This window comes from Nerophis ophidion, linkage group LG16 (genome assembly GCF_033978795.1).
Source record: "Nerophis ophidion isolate RoL-2023_Sa linkage group LG16, RoL_Noph_v1.0, whole genome shotgun sequence".
Classification (NCBI taxonomy): Eukaryota; Metazoa; Chordata; class Actinopteri; order Syngnathiformes; family Syngnathidae; genus Nerophis; species Nerophis ophidion.
Window position 1 is genome coordinate 39105206 of NC_084626.1, and position 23099 is coordinate 39128304.

The 23099-nt window shown below is 38.2% G+C and overlaps 1 protein-coding gene across 1 annotated transcript in view; it reads right to left on the reverse strand.

Moving 5' to 3' along the window:
- Positions 1-23099, reverse strand: part of LOC133535390 (receptor-type tyrosine-protein phosphatase gamma-like) — a 470092-nt gene that overhangs the window by 72762 nt on the left and 374231 nt on the right. Inside the window, exons 7-8 of the mRNA XM_061875204.1 lie at positions 9499-9656; positions 4136-4328 (exon numbers count right to left, since the gene is read on the reverse strand). Coding sequence (XP_061731188.1) covers positions 4136-4328; positions 9499-9656 — 351 coding nt within the window. The remainder of the gene's footprint in view (positions 1-4135; positions 4329-9498; positions 9657-23099) is intronic.

Below are 23099 nucleotides of genomic sequence, written 5' to 3' on the forward strand. Positions count from 1 at the left end.
AATTGCGACAATGACTTTTTACTGTCAACTGAGTTTTGTTTTTGAATGATTTCTGCTGGTAGTGTGCCACTGGACTTTTTCAATGCGAAAAATAGGCTTTGGCTCAAAAAAGGTTGAAAAACACTACTAGACAGTATGGTTTGTTTTGTCTATCAAACACGCACAGAGGGGGTGCAACATGTCACAGCAAACATTTGCTTGTTGTTACTGTTATTCATTTTACTGAGAGAGAACAGAAAGGTTTTGAAGTGCAATCATAATATGTAAAATAACTTTCTGCTTACACTGTATATTATATTATTTTGTTCAACACATTATCAAGGGGAAATAGGCTTTGTTCCACCAGAGGGCACTAGCTTTTCTTTATTAGTAGTGCATTGTAAAATTACATTGTCTCATAATCTTCATTTTACTGTTAAGGGAATCAATGTCTAAATTAGTTTTTTTTGGTCTTATACATTATTACAGTGTAACCTTGATTTACATACGCCTCGATTTTCGTCCTTTTTGGTTTACATCGCAGCAAATATGCTTGTGTGTGAGGACAACATCTCGCCGTACGAACACTTCATTAATTCATTCAAGTATAGTGATTTCATGCTTGGTTATGGGTTAATGTCAAATCCAACAACTGCGACGACGACTTTTTATCGTCAGTTTCGGGTTTCATTCTTTAATGATTTCTGTTGGTGGTGTGCCTTCGTATTTTTTCAACAAAAAAAATGTGCCTTGGCTCATAAAAAGGTCGAAAAACACTGACTTAGACTGCAGTCAGGCTGCTAACAAGTAGGACATTTTTTATGGTCTGTTTTTTTTCTCCTCCTCGTTTGCACTTGCATCTTTCATAGTTACACAATAACTTAATATTTATCACCTCCTTTGTGGTTAATTGACTATATGTCTTGGAAGTAGTATTATCACTTGAGGTCGAGGCTAAACATGTTGCGCATCGAGTAAGAACAAAAATATGCTAGTCGCTAAGTTAGCTTGAAACAATAGAGGAAATTTTGTAGATGGAAGCACTTTCAAGCAGAAAGTAAGCGGTTAATAAGAGAAAATAAACACGATGATTAATAAGAGCTGGAGAGAGAATAATATAACAACTGTTGCTGTGTAGCGGACAGGTGTACATATAACAGGAAGGCGGATCCATTCATATATCGAAAGTGTCGATACCAAGGTTGGTATCAGTATATGGTCGATAGTAGAGCGATTCTATCAATATTATTTTATATTTTTGTTAATATTTACAAATACAGAGAATAATTGCATGGACTCAAGAAAATTATGAATGCAAAAACAAAAGGATTTAAAAGAGGAGTAGATAGTCATTTTTACTCTTGTTTTGTTAGTGTGAATGTGCACTATTGACTTTGTTTTAATCAAAGACATAAAAAGAGAATAATGTTACGATTATTTAAATAGTGTGTTAATATTAAACTGTCAATAGCACACATAATAAATACATTCCCAGTTCATGCATGAACTGCAATAATTGGCAGTGTAAAACCATGATCACTTTAACTGACAAAAAAAATAAAAAAAATGTGTAAAATGAATGCAGGATATTGATGATTAAATCTTAATCAATGAATAATATATATTGATTGTTGATTTCAGCAAACATGCTTCTGCTGCTGAAATGAGTCATTGATCATGTATCGTTGCATTCACATCAGTTTTAAAAAATGTAGTAAAAAAAAAAGAAAAAAAAAGCAGCTGGTTAAATGTGGTATATAAATGTGAATTATGTTCATGTTGACTGTAAGTAAGAAAACAGTGGGTGACAGATGGTGATCAAACAATAATAAACACTATTTGTCCAATTATGTAACTTCTGCTGAGACTTTTTAATAATCACTTTAAAAAAAAAAAAACTGATTCCAGTCAGCTGTAGCCACAACAAAACAACATCAGCAACAAAATTAATATGCTGAAAAACTGCTCACTTTCTGCCATAAATACAACAAAATAAAGTTTTTGTCGTAACAATAGCAGCCGTCCTCTCTTTTACTTGCATCAACACACACCAGACTTAAACAGTGATGCGTTCAAGGGCACACAAACAGTCAGACATTTCCAACACAATATAAAGTGTGACTGCCTGGTCGTTACACAACAATGCGTTCATAATGCAGGCTAGCTTGTAGCTAACGATGCAGCATATTATGGCACAATAAATGTGCACTGTATATCCACACTCCACTATCACATTTGTGCTCATTCCACTGCAGGGGTCGGCAACCCGTGGCTCCATAGCCGCACGCGGCTCTTTGATTGTTTCGGGGGGTTTCCGGATTTTGATACCTCTGCCGGACCTCACCCGAGGTTAACATGCTCCGATTTTCACTCGGACGACAATATTCAGGGCGTGCCGTGATGGCTTTACTTTTAACGTCCTCTACAACATGTCATCGCGCCCGCCTTTACACCACGCTAACTGCATAGCGGCCGGACGCATGCATTTTGCTGCTTCTATCGTCACACGTACGAGATTGCAAGGCATACTTGGTCAACAGCCATACAGGTTACACTGAACGTTGTGATATAAACAACTTTAACACTCTTACTAATATGCGCCACACTAGGAACCCACACCAAACAAGAATGACACACACATTTCAGGAGAACATCCTCACAGTAACACATTATAAACGCAACATAACAATTACCCAGAATCCCCTGCATCCATGACTCTTCCAGGCTATATTACACACCCCTGCGCCCCCAACCCCGCCCACCTCAACCGACGCACGGAGGGCGGGCAGGGGGTGTGGGGGATTTGGTGCTAGCGGGGTGTATAATATAGCCTGGAAGAGTCGTGGATGCAGGGGATTCTGGGTAATTGTGGCTTCATAGCACGCCCATATTATTGATATCTGTGTGACCATCAGCAGATATACGCGAGAATGGTTGCGGCTTCCATTGTCTTCTTTATTTTGTGAAACGGGTCAAAATGGCTCTTTGAGTGGTAAAGGTTGCCGACCCCTGTTCTACTGTCGTATTGAGAATTCTAACTAGATTACAGAAATTAAAAAAAAAGTGTAATGGCATATTTTACAGACAATAAGTTACAGGGATGTACATTTGAATTTGTAACAACATAGATTCAATCTGAACAAAATTATGTATTCAGGGTGTGCACGTCTCAAATTTAGACATACAATACAAGTACATCGCTCATTAAAAACAGTATTTTTGTTGTTTTCATTGTAACTAATCAAAATCACAAAAGTAATCTAATGAAAATGACAGCTGTATTTTTTTTTAATAGGCAATTTAACTTGATATAAAGTCAGCCTTGACGATTTGTCCAGGGTGTACTCCGCCTTCCGCCCGAATGCAGCTGAGATAGGTTCCAGCACCCCGAAAGGGGACAAGCGGTAGAAAATGGATGGATAAAGTCAGCTTTGAGACAGGTGAGTCATTAGCTAGAATGTATGATAGTCTGATGTTGCTCACATGTACTCCAAATACATTTTTCTTTATTATTGTAAAATAAAGGGAACATTACTTGTAAATAGTTTCAATATTTATTTATCAATGTATTTATTTTCTGTTAATTTCTTTTATTAGTCTTTCAGTTGAAAATCAGCATTTTGTATTGTTGGAATAAAACCACTGAATAATGAAAATATTGAATATTTGCATTGATAGTGACTTATTGGTGAAAAATAGCTGTTTGTACTATAAATGAAAGTGCATTGTATACAATGCATAATGATGTGAAATTATGTATTTTCTTGAAAAGTAATAATCTTCTGTATAAAATATGATGGAAGATAAGAGTAATAACAATGTGAGCAGTGGGTATTATGACTGGTTATTACTGTAGAGGACAAACACGTGTAATTAATTACACAACATGTTTAATTTAGGTGGGCTGTAATTGAAGAGCCGCCCTGTGAATTTGATCAATTATTGTGTTTATCATACTGGAGACATATAAATGGCTGCTGCCAAAATGCTAACCTTTTAGCGCACACTTGCAACAATACAAGTCATTAGCACCATCACAGGCTAATGTTATGATTCTGTGTGGGTTTGATTTTTGCATTGGCCAGCACACATTTAAAGAGAAAGTTCACATTGCCGCATGCATAATCACATTAAACACCATAATCATGCAGCTCACCTCTGGACGCCTCAGTACCACGAGCGCCAACATTAATGTCAGTCAAGTCTTTCTTCCACGCCTCTTTCACTGCAGACTTGAAGACTTTGCGACCATCGAGGTCCTGCAGGGGACGAAAGTTGTTCCTCAAATATTCCACAGACTTGACGTGGTCCTGCTGCTCCGTCGTAAAGATGGAGTAGAAAGCCTCCAGCTGCACAAACAAATATTACACAATTTTATGTGTCAAGGCAGGAATGGAACAATATTACATGTCATATCACGGTTATCATTATCACAGTATTGTTGAATGTGCTGAAATATCAGTGATTAGCAATTATAATGTTTGCTAGCTTCTTGTAACAACCTATATATACAAACACTGTTTCCATATGAGTGGGGAAATTGTGTTAGATGTGAATATAAACGGAATACATTGATTTGCAAATCCTTTTCAAACCATATTCAATTGAATGCACTACAAAGACAAGATATTTGATGTTCAAACTCATAAACGTTCTTTTTTTTTTGCAAATAATAATTAACTTAGAATTTTCTGGATGTTGTTGATAAATGGCTTTCGCTTTGCATAGTAGAGCTTTGACTTGCACTAGCAGATGTAGCGACAAACTTTATTTAGTGACTGTGGTTTACAGAAGTGTTCCTGAGCCCAAGTGGTGATATCCTTTAGAGATTGATGTCGGTTTTTGATACAGTGCAGTCTGAGGGATAGAAGGTCACGGTCATTATTTGATTGATTGATTGATTGAAACTTTTATTAGTAGATTGCACAGTTCAGTGCATATTCCGTACAATTGACCACTACATGGTAACACCCGAATAAGTTTTTCAACTTGTTTAAGTCGGGGTCCACGTTAATCAATTCAATGTTGGTTTCCGGCCAGGTCGCTTACTTTGAGTGATTTCTCCAGATTCTCAGAACCTTTTGATGATATTATGTACCGTAAATGTTGAAATCACCAAATTTCTTGCAATTGCACTTTGATAAACGTTGTTCTTAAACTGTTTGACTATTTGCTCACGTAGTTGTGGACAAAGGGGTGTACCTCGCCCCATCCTTTCTTGTGAAAGACTGATCATTTTTTGGGAAGCTGTTTTTTTACCCAAAAATGGCACCAACCTGTTCCCAATTAGCCTGCACACCTGTGGGATGTTCCAAATAAGTGTTTGATGAGCATTCCTCAACTTTATCAGTATTTATTGCCACCTTTCCCAACTTTTTGTCACATGTTGCTGGCAAAAAAACAAATGTTTATCAGTTTGAACATAAAATATGTTGTCTTTGTAGCATATTCAACTGAATATGGGTTGAAAATTATTTGCTAATCATTGTATTCCGTTTATATTTACATCTAACACAATTTCCCAAATCATATGGAAACGGGGTTTGTAAACATACACACACATACATCTTTATATATACATACATGTATACGCAAATACACATACATATATACATATACACACTTAAATATATATATATAAGTATGTATATATATATAAACAGGTATATATATGTATATATATATATATATATATATATATATATACATATATATATATATATATATATATATATATATATACATACAGTATACATACACACATATATGTATTTATAAATAAACACACATACATACATTTTCTATATCCCTTTATAAATATGTACATATACGTACATATACACAATATTAGTCAGAAACATTCACACCTTGTCACCAGCAGGTACGAGCTTCTATCATTAGTTTGACTAAATTCTCAATGGTGTAAATATGCAGCAATTGACTGTCTTGAAGGATCGCTGAGCACATGCCGCAATAATAATAAAAAAGTGATAACGGCACTGCACAGATAGTGTGAAATCCATGCATGCTTGCACAAGTGAATTACAGCTTTATAAGAGACGTTGTGTGGCGCCACTAACATGGTCAATATTCTTGCTGCTGGAAAGAAAAATCCCACTGAGTCTTGCACATTTCTACAGTGCAGACGACTCTGGAGAACATTAAGCTGGCTAAGCCAAGAATTATTGCAAAATGCTGCGCTGGGGATCCATAAAACATCCGTAAACATGATTTAACAGGTATTAGCTAACAGAATCAACAAAAGGCAGGCAGAGGTAGGATGTAGGAAACAGGGTCAATCACATGTGCGCATGTGGTAGAGTAAATCTAAAAGAACTTTAGAGAATGTTTATAAAGCAACATTTATAATAGTATATCTTCTGAAGAGACACTTATGCTACTGTAATGCTTTCATTATTAAAACAAGCAAATGGCTCCCAGGTTGGACTGGTTTGTATCTGTATACAATATTTATTATTCCTTGATATGTTGTGTTTAAAATAAACCACAAAAAAATTCAAATGTAGAAAGGACACTTTAAAGTAGTCAGTGTACAGCCTCTATCCATCTGTCCATTTTCTACCGCTTGTCTTGCTCGGGGTCGCTGGAGCCTATCTCAGCTGCATTTGGGCGGAAGGCGGGTTACAAACTGGACAAGTCGCCACCTCATCACAGGGCCAAGCTTACAGCTTCTAAAGCAGTATAAATTTGAGCAGTGCATGATTTGAATTTTTTTCAAGCCACTACCGATTACAGCAAATGTTCCTCTTCTCAAGGATGTTTATAGACAATACAATTAATATTTATTATATTCTCATTGTAGATTTAAGTATAGTGCGTGCAATATTTTTTTATACAGCTTTTTTTTTCCTTCTTCTTCGTCATCGAAGGTTTTTCAAAAAACTGGTGTTTCAGGTGGCTTATAATGTTTAATGTGTTTTTTCCCTTCTCCTCGTGTAATGTTTGTACAACATTTGGTGCAAATACAGTAACACAACAGTAATAATTATCGGTCCAATATCTACCATGCGTCCCTAATAGACTTACAATCCGAAAATGAGTCGCGAAACAGACATCTTTGTCTCAATATAAAAAACAAGAAATTATAAAAATATTAGTATAAATATTTGGCTCCATAAGTGACTAGCAAGAAAATTGTGCTTTGCTGACAGTCAAGCATGCTGGGAGTAACGTCATGCTCTGGGGATGCACGTACCTCAATTTTAGAGTCACTGCATTAGTTTATTGTGCATAAATTATTGTTGTTTATTACACATACAGTAGTTTTTTGAACATACCTTATTTTATTGTACCTACAATAGTTGTGTCAAAGCTTTGACAGTAGCTTAACACACGTTAATGAGATAAATATTATTGTACGAAGATGAAGTTTAGTGCTTTATTTAGCACAGACTATTATTAGTTACTTCTCAAGAATTTAGACAGCAGAATATTTTTTTGGTTCGTGAAAGACTTGAGGAACGGACAAAAGAGGCAGGAAGATGAGAGGTGTAAAAAGGACGTAATTGGCATAGAGCAACAAAGATGTGATTGGCATGGGGCAAAAAAGATGTAATTAGGATTGGGCAAAAATATGTGATTGGCATAGATCACAAAGGATGTGATTGGAATGGATCAAAAGGATAAAACTAGCATGAAGCAACAATGATGAAATTGACATGGAACAAAAAGGGATGTGCTTGGCATTGGGCAAAAATGATGTGACTGGCACGGAGCAAAAAGGATGTGACTGGCCTGGTGAAAAATGTGTGTGATTGTCATTAGGCAAACAAATGTTGATTGTAATAGGGCATTAAGGATGTGATTGGCATGGAGCAAAAAGGATGTGACTGACTGGGATTCAAACTTAAGTGACTGGCATGGAGCAAAAAGAATGTCATTGACTTGGATGAAAAATAATGTGACTGGCATGGAATAACATGGATGTGACTGATTGGAGCAAACATTATGTGACTGGCATGGAGCAGAAAGGATGTGACTGACTTGGAGCAAAAAGGATGTGACTGGCCGGGACAAAAACGTTTGTGATTGTCATTGGGCAGAAAAATATGTGATTGTAATTGGGCATTAAGGATGTGATAAGCATGGAGCACATATTATGTGATTGGCATAGAGAAAAAAGGATGTAACTGACTTGGATAAAAAAAATATGTGACTGGCATGGAGCAAAAAGGATGTAACTGATTTGGATAAATCATAATGTGAATGCGTGGAGTAAAATGGATGTGACTGGCCGGGAGAAAAACGTTTGTGATTGTCATTGGGCAGAACAATATGTGATTGTAATTGGGCATCAAGGTAGCGCATGGCATGGATACAAATTATGTGATTGTTATGGAGCAAAAAAAGATGTGATAGGCTTGGAGCAAAAAGGATGTGACTGACTTGGATCAAAAATGATGTGACTGGCATGGAGAAAAAGGATGTGACAGACTTGGATCAAAAATGATATGACTGGCATGGAGCAAAAAGGATGTGACTGACCTGAAACAAAAAGTATGTGACTGGCATGGAGAAAAAGGATGTGACTGACTTAGAGAAAAAAAGAAATGACTGGCATGGAGCAAAAAGAATATGACTGACCTGAAACAAAAAGTATGTGACTGGCATGGAGAAAAAAGGATGTGACTGACTCAGATCAAAAATGATATGACTGACATGGAGCAAAAAGGATGTGACTGACCTGAAACACAAAGTATGTGACTGGCATGGAGAAAAAGGATGTGACTGGCAAGGAGAAAAGGATGTGACTGACTTGGGTCAAAAATGATATGACTGACATGGAATAAAAAGGATGTGACTGGCATGGAGAAAAAGGATGTGACTGACTTGGATAAAAACTAATGTGACTGGCATAGAGTAAAATGGATGTGACTGACTTGGATCAAAAATGATGTGACTGTTATGGGGCAAAAAAGATGTGACTGACCTGAAACAAAAAGTATGTGACTGGCATGGAGAAAAAAGGATGTGACTGACTCAGATCAAAAATGATATGACTGGCATGGAGCAAAAAGTATGTGACTGACCTGAAACAAAGAGTATGTGACTGGCATGGAGAAAAGGGATGTGACTGGTAAGGAGAAAAGGATGTGACTGACTTGGGTCAAAAATGATATGACTGACATGGAATAAAAAGGATGTCACTGGCATGGAGAAAAAGAATGTGACTGACTTGGATAAACGCTAATGTGACTGGCATAGAGTAAAATGGATGTGACTGACTTGGATCAAAAATGATGTGACTGTTATGGAGCAAAAAAGATGTGACTGACCTGAAACAAAAAGTATGTGACTGGCATGGAGAAAATGGGTGTGACTCACTAGGATCAAACATGATGTGATTGGCATGGAGCAAAAATGATGTAACTGACTTGGATCAAAATGATGTGACCGGCATGGAATAAAATGGATTTGATTGGGATGGAGCAAAAAGATGTGATTGGCCTGGAGCAAAAATGATGTGAAATGATTGTATTATGTGGGCACTAAACCAACCTGGGTGTGGGACACATAGACGGGTCTGGAGAAGATGATCCACTCCACCACCTTGCTGCAGGGTGGCATGGTGAGAGAGCCGGTGTATCGGTAATAACTATCCACAGACGACGGCAGCAGGTCCCTCAGGATGAACGACCTGAGGTTGGTCTCCTTTTCTGTGTGCGACACAAGAAGAGCACACAGTTGTTGAGCAGCTTATCTCACACACGGCTTATCGTGCAATGATGTTCGTGTCTGCAGTTAAATATATAATAAATATCATATTTGCAGTTTTCATCTCAGTAGCCCTCATTTGAAAGCAGCCCCTCGCTCAGATGGCTGAGGAAGATGAGCAGTCAGCTAAAATTGTCTAATCTGAGGCGGAGACGTTGGCCTGTTCTGCTCCATGAACATCTGTGGATCCGAGGATTAGGACTGATCCTCCTGATTTGGAGATGAGTTCTATCTGATCACGACCAGGCGAGTAAACCAAACAACAAACAGGAATGGCTTTGTGACACATGGGAGATCCTTCATCTGCTGCAAATACGTGTGGCACCCCCCCCTGTTAGGAAAGCCAAAGAACAAGCGAGTTCTTTTCAAATCCTAGCAGCTCAGGACACCATCGTACTTTGGTAGCGTCATCTCTCATGGCGCTGATGGATGGATGACTGCGGGGACAACAACATGGAGGAAAAGCACTTGCAGGAAAGTAACCAGCAGGACATTATCCAGAAACATGAGGCGAAACCTCAGACCACAACATGTGTTGTACACCTACGGCCATGCGGGAAGAACACAAACACAATGCGCTGACACAAAAATTGTTTTCTACTCTTTTTACTGCTAAATCAAAGAAACATTTATATTCTTTTTACAGCTAAAAAACAAACATACACTAAAATATACTAAAGAAAAATAACCATATTGATGCTTGTCAAAGATCTTCTGTATGACACCAACACTCTGCTGTGTTTAAGGTTGTATTTTAGTAATAATTGTAAAGGATCCTATATACTTATTATACTATAGGGGCAGGGGTGTAATGGTACACAAAAATTTCGGTTCGGTACATACCTCGGTTTAGAGGTCACGGTTCGGTTAATTTTCGGTATAGTAAGAAAACAACAAAATATACATTTTTTTGGTTATTTATTAACCAAATTTGTAAACAATGGCTTTATCCTTTTAACATTGGGAACACTATAATAATTCTGCCCACGTTAATCCACATTAAACTGCCTTCTACATATAAAAAGTGCAACATTAAACAGTTTCAAGTCAACTCATCATGCTTAATTTATTACAGCATTTGGGAAGCCTGTAGTTGACTTTTATTATGTAAATGTTATATTTGTATCAACATGTGATAGCAGGGACCCTGCCTTTCAAAAGTAGGCTGCTATTACTAAGGGTTAATGTAACTATAGCTGAAAAAATAGTAATATAGCAACACAATGGAGTTCAACGAAATAACAGACAGGGCTTTACTGCCCCTAACGCACGCACACACACACACACACACACACACACACACACACACACACACACACACACACACACACACACACACACACACACGCACACACGCACACACGCACTCGCACATACACGCACGCGCACACACACTCGCACACACACCCACGCACCTACACGCACACACACACCGCAAAATGAGTTAACGTTACGCTAAAAGCTAATTAGCCTTCACCTCAAGCCAGAACAGCGAGCGAGCTGAGCTGCAGTTTAAGTTTCTACAAGGTCAACGAGCTCATAGGGATGTTTGTAATAGTTTTGACTGGGAAGTGTTTTTTACGATTTGGCGAGAGTCCGCTGCTCCCCTGCTAAACGGATATCCGCTCGATGCTGAAGCATTGACTACATCGCTATGAATAGGCACTGCTGATTGGCTGTTACATCGCTCTGAATACGCACTGCTGATTGGCTTTGTGTGTAACCAATCAGATGGTTGTGTGGGCGGGACAATGCTTGCTGCTCAGACAGAGGCAGAAAGCAGAGCAGCTTGTGAAGACTTATTCTTACAAACTCGTTCGATACGCCCGCGTACCATGTATTTGTATTGAACCGTTTCGGTACAGGGGTTCCAGTTCGGTGCAGAGGAGTACCGAACGAGTTCCACACAAACATATGAAGAAGCCGCCTACGCTAAAGTCTTAACAGGCTGCTCCGCTCCGTTCTGCATCTGTCTCCTGCACAACACCAGCATTGTCCCACCCACACAACCATCTGATTGGTTACAACAGTAGCAATAACAAGCCAATCAGCAGTGCGTATTCAGAGCGCATCTAGTCAGCGCTTCAGCGTCGAGCAGATAGGCGTTTAGCAGGGAAGCAACGGACTCTCCCCAAATTATACTTAACACTTCCAAGTCAACTACTTTCTAAACATCACTATGAGCCCGTTGACCTTCTAGAAACAAACTCAGCTCACTCGCAGTCCCGGCTTTAGGTGAAGGCTAGTTAGCTTTTAGCGTAACGTTAGCTCATTTTGCGGTGTGTGCGTGTGTGTTACGGACAGTGTTGATTGAGGTGTGTTGAAGCAGCAAAAAAGGACATTAAATGAAGAGTTTCTGTCTCTGATAGTGTATATAATAATGTAAGTGCATCATAAAGCCTACATGAACTCCATGGTGTTTAGGGATGAATAGTTTCTCCTATTGCTATTGTACTAATTTTCAGCTATAGTTACATTAATCATTAGTATTGTAGCAGCCTAGTTTTGAATGGCAGGGTCCCTGCTATCAAATGTTGATACAAATATAACATTTACATAATAAAAAATCAACTACAGGCTTCCCCAATGCTGTAATAAATTAAGCATGATGAGTTGACTTGAAACTGTTTAATGTTACACTTTTTATATGTAGAAGAAAAGTTGTGTCATTTTATTTCATCAAAGCAACAACTTGAGGCAGTTTAATGTGGATTAACGTGGGCAGAAATATTATAGTGTTCCCAATGTTAAAAGGATCAAGCCATTGTTTACAAATTTGGTAAATAAATAACCAAAAATTGTATATTTTGTTGTTTTCTTACTGTACCGAAAATGTACCAAACCGTGACCTCTAAACTGAGGTACGTAACGAACCGAAATGTTTGTGTACCATTACACCCCTATTATACTGTATGTAAAATATGCTTTGTTTGACAGGAGAACTGCTGTTTCTACAGACATGGGGCCTGATTTATTAAGATCCACATACCAAACGCTAAAGAGCATGTGCACACTCTAAAGTTGTGTGTAATATTGAGGCTGTGTTGCTTATGGTCAACTAAAACTGTGTACACTTGATAATTGGTGCTGACCGCCTTATTTCAGTGAGGTTTTTGCGTGTGCTACTGTCATTATGTGGCCTCCACATTTATGTTAATATGCCCCTAAACCTGTGAGCAATGTTGTTGAACTAGCAACACACATTTACAATTTGTAACACCTTTTCTGCAGTATAGAATCACAATCTATAGACAAAATAAACTATTTTTACCACCATCACCACATCAGTGCATTCATGCATCTAAAATCATCAACAACAAAAAATGTGCATATTGAAAGACATTTTTCTTTAAAGGAAAGATTATAATAATACATTTCGAAAAAATGAAAAATACTTGCCCTTTTTAAAACTTGCCAGCATGCACCACAATGCATCAACTGAATTGCAATCAGCTCCATAAGTCATCCAGCAGCTATAAAATTAGATAAGGATTTTGCTAAATAGATGATCAAATATTTATTTATTTATAAGTCCAAAAATGTTGACATACACACGTAAGATTGTCTGTCTATCGTCTGTCTTTGCTGCACGATCACTGCCTTTTTCACTGGTGTGTGTGTGATAACTTTGAGTTTGCACATATTTTGTAAGCATGCTAAATATAGAGGCAAAATAGTGCTTACAGAAGAGTGATTAGTCTTGTTAAATGACACTGTGTGTGCTAAATAATTACGTATATTTGCATCTTCTACTCCCAGTTCTGTCAGTGTACTGATGATCAGCATATATGCTGCATATTCATGACGACAGACACACTCAATGGATTGCGTTCTATATTCTGCTCACTTAAAGTACCAGTAAAGTGGAAAAACAAGTTGACTTTATATACTTAATTGTGTTTCATTGTATCCATTAAACCATATCCAATTGTATATACAATCTGCAAAGTATGTGAAAATACCATATAAACATCACAGAATACCAAAATTCAGTCGTCTATTTTGAATATTTTACTCACAATATGTGTTCGGCAATTTCCGTAGATTCTACGTCACTGTAGTAACATTTCTGCACTCTGAGCATATTATCAGATCAGTCATTCTGGAAGCATGCAAACATTGGAAATATACCGGTATGTGCCGCTTATCATTTACAAGCCTTATGTGAGACAAGAACACATATGCTTCACTTTTTGTGCCTGGCATTCAAAATCATACTTAAATAGTAGAGCTGTCCGATAACTGCTTTTTATCCGATATTCCGATAACGTCCAACTCTTATTTACCGATTTCGATATCAACCGATACTGATATATACAGTCGTTGAATTACCACACTTTTAGGCCTAATTTTGTGGTGATGCTCCGCTGGATGCATTAAACAATGTGACAAGGTTTTCCAAAATAAATCAACTACTCAAGTTATGGAAAAAAATGCCAACATGGCACTGTCATATTTATTATTGAAGTCACAAAGTGCATTATTTTTTTTAACATGCCTCAAAACAGCAGCTTGGAATTTGGGACATTGCTCTCCCTGAGAGAGCATGAGAAGGTTGAGGTGGGTGGATTTGGGAGGGGGGCGGGGGGGGGTAGCAAGGGTGTATATTAGGGGTCACCAACCTTTTTGAAATCAAGAGCTACTTCTCGGGTACTGATTAATGCGAAGGGCTACCAGTTTGGTACACACTTAATTTTTTTTTGCCAGAAATAGCCAATTTGCTCAATTGACCTTTAATAAATAATTATATATATATATATATATGTATATATATATATATATATATATATATATATACATATATATATATATATATATATATATATATATATATATATATATATATATATATATATATATATATATACATATATATATACATATACATATATATATATATATATACATACACATATATACATATATATATATATATATATACATACATACATACATACAAGATGGAACATTTGGCGGAAATGCCGGACAGTTCTGCAGACTTCATGGCTGGCTCGCATCGTGGTCACTCCGTGATCACGTACGACCGCCAGACACTTCTGGATGTGGACACATCGGGCCGTTTTGGACCGATAGACACTTGCGTGCTAGACTTGCTAACTAGCATGGGAATACATCGGCGGCTACATCCAGCGGCCTGTGAAGCAGCGGAGTCTAGTAGCAGCGGGGGCCGTCTACGGAGCAGACGCCAGCGGTGTGATCGGAAACGCGGATGTCGAGCGGGGCTAAAAACAAAGCAGAAGGCTAATCCCCACAGAACACCACTTCCCTCCACCCTGAAGACGGATTTAGATGGAAAATGCGAGACTACTGGTCTGGGTAAGGAGTCTGTTAAATTAGAACAAGTTTTTTCTGCTTTGAGTGTTTCAGAGTTGGACATGTGTTTTACTGAGGTGGCTAACTATGATGCGTGCAGTTTATCAAAGCAACAAACAAACAATCGGAAAATCCCCGTTACTGAGGAGGCTAACCATGATGCGTGCAGTTTATCAAAGCAACAATCAAACAATCGGAACATTCCCGTCGTATCAATTCCTAGATATGGTCGTAATTATACTGAATGCACTGGGCATAATAAACACAACATTATTAATATTGCTACTACGGATAATTTGATCAAAAATTCCCTAAAACAGCCCACTACCTATAATATAGGTTTTTTAAACATAAGATCATTGTCTCCCAAAACGTTGTTAGTTAATGATATCATCAGAGACAACAATCTTAACGTCATCGGTCTCAGCGAAACCTGGCTTAAACCAAACGACTTTTTTGCGCTAAATGAGGCATGTCCTCCTAACTTTACACATGCGCATATGGCCCGTCCGCTTAAAAGGGGTGGGGGGGTCGCACTAATATACAACGAAAACTTTAACCTTAGTCCTAACATAAATAATAAATATAAATCGTTTGAGGTGCTTACTATGAGGTCTGTCACACCGCTGCCTCTACACCTGGCTGTTATCTACCGCCCCCCAGGGCCCTGTTCGGACTTTATCAATGAATTCTCAGAGTTCGTTGCTGATCTAGTGACACACGCCGATAATATAATCATAATGGGGGACTTTAATATCCACATGAATACCCCATCGGACCCACCGTGCGTAGCGCTCCAGAGTATAATTGATAGCTGTGGTCTCACACAAATAATAAATGAACCCACGCATCGCAACGGTAATACGATAGACCTAGTGCTTGTCAGGGGTATCACCGCTTCCAAAGTTACGATACTCCCGTATACTAAAGTATTGTCCGATCATTACCTTATAAAATTCGAGGTTCAGACGCATGTTCGTCAAACTAATAATAATAATAACTGCTATAGCAGCCGCAACATTAATACGGCCACAACGACAACTCTTGCTGACCTACTGCCCTCGGTAATGGCACCGTTCCCAAAGTATGTGGGCTCTATTGATAACCTCACTAACAACTTTAACGACGCCCTGCGCGAAACCATTGATAATATAGCACCGCTAAAGTTAAAAAAGGCTCCAAAAAAGCGCACCCCGTGGTTTACAGAAGAAACTAGAGCTCAGAAATTATTATGCAGAAAGCTGGAACGCAAATGGCGCACGACTAAACTTGAGGTGCACCATCAGGCATTTAGTGATGGTTTAATAACTTATAAACGCATGCTTACCTTAGCTAAAGCTAATTATTACTCAAATCTCATCCACCGTAATAAAAACGATCCTAAATTTTTGTTTAGTACGGTAACATCGCTAACCCAACAAGGGACTCCTTCCAGTAGCTCCACCCACTCAGCTGATGACTTTATGCAATTCTTTAGTAAGAAAATTGAAATCATTAGAAAGGAGATTAAAGACAATGCGTCCCAGCTACAACGGGGTTCTATTAACACTGACACGATTGTATATACGGCAGATACTGCCCTCCAAAATAGTTTCTCTCGTTTTGAGGAAATAACATTAGAGGAATTGTTACAACGTGTAAATGGAATAAAACAAACAACATGTTTACTTGACCCTCTTCCTGGGAAACTGATCAAGGAGCTCTTTGTATTATTAGGTCCATCAGTGCTAAATATTATAAACTTATCACTTTCCTCGGGCACTGTTCCCCTAGCATTCCAAAAAGCGGTTATTCATCCTCTTCTTAAAAGACCTAACCTCGATCCTGACCTCATGGTAAACTACCGACCGGTGTCTCACCTTCCCTTTATTTCAAAAATCCTCGAAAAAATTGTTGCGGAGCAGTTAAATGAACACTTAGCGTCTAACAATCTATGTGAAACCTTTCAATCCGGTTTCAGGGCAAATCACTCGACGGAGACAGCCCTCGCAAAAATGACTAATGATCTATTGCTAACGATGGATTCTGATGCGTCATCTATGTTGCTGCTCCTCGATCTTAGCGCTGCTTTCGATACCGTCGATCATAATATTTTATTAGAACGTATCAAAACACGAATCGGTATGTCAGACTTAGCCCTGTCTTGGTTTAACTCTTATCTTACTGATAGGATGCAGTGTGTCTCTCATAACAATGTGACCTCGGACTACGTTAAGGTAAGGTGTGGAGTTCCCCAGGGTTCGGTCCTTGGCCCTGCACTCTTCAGCATCTACATGCTGCCGCTAGGTGACATCATACGCAAATACGGTGTTAGCTTTCACTGTTATGCTGATGACACCCAACTCTACATGCCCCTAAAGCTGACCAACACGCCGGATTGTAGTCAGCTGGAGGCGTGTCTTAATGAAATTAAACAATGGATGTCCGCTAACTTTTTGCAACTCAACGCCAAAAAAACAGAAATGCTGATTATCGGTCCTGCTAGACACCGAACTCTATTTAATAATACAACTCTAACATTTGACAACCAAACAATTAAACAAGGCGACACGGTAAAGAATCTGGGTATTATCTTCGACCCAACTCTCTCCTTTGAGGCACACATTAAAAGCGTTACTAAAACGGCCTTCTTTCATCTCCGTAATATCGCTAAAATTCGCTCCATTCTGTCCACTAAAGACGCTGAGATCATTATCCATGCGTTTGTTACGTCTCGCCTCGACTACTGTAACGTATTATTTTCGGGTCTCCCCATGTCTAGCATTAAAAGATTACAGTTGGTACAAAATGCGGCTGCTAGACTTTTGACAAGAACAAGAAAGTTTGATCACATTACGCCTGTACTGGCTCACCTGCACTGGCTTCCTGTGCACTTAAGATGTGACTTTAAGGTTTTACTACTTACGTATAAAATACTACACGGTCTAGCTCTATCCTATCTTGCCGATTGTATTGTACCATATGTCCCGGCAAGAAATCTGCGTTCAAAGGACTCCGGCTTGTTAGTGATTCCCAAAGCCCAAAAAAAGTCTGCGGGCTATAGAGCGTTTTCCGTTCGGGCTCCAGTACTCTGGAATGCCCTCCCGGTAACAGTTCGAGATGCCACCTCAGTAGAAGCATTTAAGTCTCACCTTAAAACTCATTTGTATACTGTAGCCTTTAAATAGACTCCCTTTTTAGACCAGTTGATCTGCTGTTTCTTTTCTTTTTCTTCTATGTCCCACTCTCCCCTGTGGAGGGGGTCCGGTCCGATCCGGTGGCCATGTACTGCTTGCCTGTGTATCGGCTGGGGACATCTCTGCGCTGCTGATCCGCCTCCGCTTGGGATGGTTTCCTGGTGGCTCCGCTGTGAACGGGACTCTCTCTGCTGAGTTGGACCCGCTTTGGACTGGACTCTTGCGACTGTGTTGGATTGGATCCATTATGGATTGAACTTTCACAGTATCATGTTAGACCCGCTCGACATCCATTGCTTTCCTCCTCTCTAAGGTTCTCATAGTCATTATTGTCACCGACGTCCCACTAGGTCATTATTGTCACCGATGTCCCACTGGGTGTGAGTTTTCCTTGCCCTTATGTGGGCCTACCGAGGATGTCGTGGTGGTTTGTGCAGCCCTTTGAGACACTAGTGATTTAGGGCTATATAAGTAAACATTGATTGATTGATTGATACATACATATATATATATATATATATATATATATATATATATATATATATATATATATATATATATATATATATATATATATATATATACATATATATATAAATGGGTATTTCTGTCTGTCATTCCGTTTTTTTTCCTTTTACGGAAGGTTTTTTGTAGAGAATAAATGATGAAAAAACACTTCATTGAACGGTTTAAAAGAGGAGAAAACAGGAAAAAAAATTAAAATTACATTTTGAAACATAGTTTATCTTCAATTTCGACTCTTTAAAATAGAAAAATTTAACCGAAAAAAAAGAAGAGAAAAACTAGCTAATTCAAATCTTTTTGAAAAAAATAAAAATAGAATTTATGGAACATCATTAGTAATTTTTCCTGATTAAGATTAATTTTAGAATTTTGATGACATATTTTAAATAGGTTAAAATCCAATCTGCATTTTGTTATAACAAATTGGACCAAGCTATATTTCTAACAAAGACAAATCATTATTTCTTCTAGATTTTCCAGAACAAAACTTTTAAAAGAAATTCAAAAGAATTTGAAATAAGATTTAGATTTGATTCAAAAAATGTTATGGATTTGCCACAATATTTTTATTTTATTTTAATCATAATAAGTTTGAAGAAATATTTCACCAAATATTCTTCGTCGAAAAAACAGAAGCTAAAATGAAGAATTAAATTAAAATGTATTAATTATTCTTTACAATAAAAACAATACATTTACTTGAACATCGATTTAAATTGTCAGGAAAGAAGAGGAAGGAATTTAAAAGGTAAAAAGGTATATGTGTTTGAAAATTCTAAAATAATTTTTAAGGTTGTATTTTTTTTTCTAAAATTGTCTTTCTGAAAGTTATAAGAAGCAAAGTAAAAAAATAAATGAATTCATTTAAACAAGTGAAGACCAAGTCTTTAAAATATTTTCTTGGATTTTCAAATTCTATTTGAGTTTTGTCTCTCTTAAAATTAAAAATGTCGAGCAAAGCAAGACCAGCTTGCTAGTAAATAAATACAATTTTAAAAATAGAGGCAGCTCACTAGTAAGTGCTGCTATTTGACTTATTTTTAGAACAGGCCAGCAGGCTACTCATCTGGTCCTTACAGGCTACCTGGGGCCCACGGGCACCGCGTTTGTGACTCCTGGTGTATATTGTAGCGCCCCGGAAGAGTTAGTGCTGCAAAGGATACAGGGTATTTGTTCTATTGTGTTTATGTTGTGTTACGGTGCGGATGTTCTCCCGAAATGTGTTTGTCATTCTTGTTTGGTGTGGATTCACAGTATGGCGCATATTTGTAACAGTGTTAAAGTTGTTTATACACCACCCTCAGTGTGACCTGTATGGCAGCTGATCAAGTATGCCTTCCATTGTGAAAAGCCATAGATACAATGTGACTGGGCCGGCACGCAAAGGCAGTGCCTTTAAGGTTTATTGGCTCTCTGTACTTCTCCCCTGACCGTGTACACAGCAGCATTTTAAAAAGTCATAGATTTTACTTTTTGAAACCGATACCGATCATTTTGAAATCGATACCGATAATTTCCGATATTACATTTTAAAGCATTTATCGGCTCTATATCAGATCAGTCATTCTGGAGGCATGCAAACATTGGAAATATATATGCATTCTAATTTCCCCTCAGGGATTAATAAAGTATGTCTGATTCTGATTCCGTTTATCATTTACAAGCCTTATGTAAGACAAAAACACACATGTTTCACTTTTTATGCCTGGCATTCGAAATCGTACATAAATAACTAACGATTAAGTCAACTGATCGATGGTCCTCTATTGTGCCCATTATACCCTCTAACAACATCCAGAAAGTGCCAACAATACTCCATTTATCGGTTATGGGTTATACTTGTATAGCGCTTTTCTACCTTCAACGTATTAAAAGCTCTTTGACACTATTTCCACATTCACCCATTCACACACACATTCACACACTGATGGCGGGAGCTGCCATGTAAGGCCCTAACCAGGTCCCATCAGGAGCAAGGGCGCAGTGTCTTGCTCAAGGACACAACTGACGTGACAAGGTTGGTTGAAGGTGGGGATCGAACCAGAAACCCTCAGGTTGCTGGCACGGCTACTCTCCCAACCGCGCCACGCCGTCCCCAAAATTTAGGTCACATATTGTGACCTAAAAATTGACCAATTATGAGTGCTATTCTTATTATAAGCGCCAACAACTGTTTTAGCAGTGCAATGATTTCATTGAGCTAATGCTAGCTTACACTGCTATTGTTGACACACTAAGCCGATGTCTGCTTCGTCTTAAACTTGCTAAAAAGTATTTTTAGATTATAATTCATGCATCTTTCAACTGGTAGTAGACAAATGTGGTCAACGGCCAAGGGGCTGGTGGACTTTCACATCCCACATGATGGCAAAAAAAGACGCAGTTGTGGCAACCTTTTTTTTTAACCCTTTTGATTGAAGATTTTGATTGAATCTTCATCTGTTGGTCGGCATCCCAGCGTTAGTGTAAATTGTACAGTAAGTGTCTATTAGAGATGGGAATCTTTGGGCACCCCAAGATTAGATTATGATTTAGGAGTTCCGATTAGATAAAAAAAATTGATTATTGATGCATCTTTAATGTATGTACAAACCCCGTTTCCATATGAGTTTGGAAATTGTGTTATTGATTGATTGATTGATACTTTTATTAGTAGACTGCACAGTACAGTACATATTCCGTACAATTGACCACTAAATGGTAACACCCGAATAAGTTTTTCAACTTGTTTAAGTCGGGGTCCACGTTAATCAATTCATGGTTAGATGTAAATATAAACGGAAAACAATGATTTGCAAATCCTTTTCAACCCATATTCAGTTGAATACACTACAAAGACAACATTTTTGATGTTCAAACTCAAAGTGTATTTCTTTTTTGCAAATGATAATTAACTTAGAATTTCATGGCTGCAACATGTGCCAAAATAGTTGAGAACGGGCATGTTCACCACTGTGTTACATCACCTTTTCTTTTAACAACACTCAATAAACGTTTGGGAACTGAGGAAACTAATTGGTGAAGCTTTGAAAGTGGAATTCTTTCCCATTCTTGTTTTGTGTAGAGCTTTAGTCGTTCAACAGTCCGGGGTCTCCGCTGTTGTATTTTACACTTCATAATGCGCTACACATTTTCGATGGGAGACAGGTCTGGACTGCAGGCGGGCCAGGAAAGTACCCACACTCTTTTACTACGAAAACACGCTGTTGTAACACGTGGCTTGGTATTGTCTTGCTGAAATAAGCAGGGGCGTTGCTTGGATGACAACATATGTTGCTCCAAAACCTGTATGGAACATTCAGCATTAATGGTGCCTTCACAGATGTGTAAGTTACCCATGTCTTGGACACTAATACACCCCCATACCATCACAGATGCTGGCTTTTGAACTTTGCGCCTATAACAATCCGGATGGTTATTTTCCTCTTTGTTCCGGAGGACACCACCTCCACAGTTTCCAACTATAATTTGAAATGTGGACTCGTCAGACCACAGAACACTTTTCCACTTTGTATCAGTCCAGCGGCGTTCCTTGGTGTTGTTGATAAATGGGTTTTGCTTTGCATAGCAGAGCTTTAACTTGCACTTACAGATGTAGCGACCAACTGTAGTTACTGACAGTGGTTTTATGAAGGGTTCCTGAGCCCATGTGGTGATATCCTTGACACACTGATGTCGGTTTTTGATGCAGTACCGCCTGAGGGGTCAAAGGTCCGTAATATCATTGCTTACGTGGAGTGATTTCTCCAGATTCTCTGAACTTTTTGATGTTTTTACGGACCGTAGATGGTAAAATCCCTAAATTCCTTGCAGGGGGTGATCAAGGGTGATGGGTCAACTGCAGAGAATAATTTCGCCACACCTAGTGTCTGTGTGACAATCATTGGTACTTTAACTTTACTTATCATTTCATGGAAGCTGCTTTTATACCCAATATTGGCACCCACCTGTTCCCAATTAGCCTGCACACCTGTGGTATGTTCCTAATAAGTGTTTGATGAGCATTTCTCGACATTATCAGTATTTATTGCCACCTTTCCCAACTTGTTTGTCACGTGTTGCTGGCATCAAATTCTAAAATTAATGATTATTTGCAAAAAAAAAAAGGTCTGAGTTGTAACATCAAATATGTTGTCTTTGCAGCATATTCAACTGAATTTGGGTTGAAAATTATTTGCAAATCATTGTATTCTGTTTGTATTTACATCTAACACAATTTCCCAACTCATATGGAAACAGGGTTTGTATATTGATGCAGTTTTACATTTCTTTTCGTTTCACTAAATACGCATTTATCACTTGTAACTTAAAAAAATGTGAATTTGTAATAAGACACAGTGAGTTCATTCC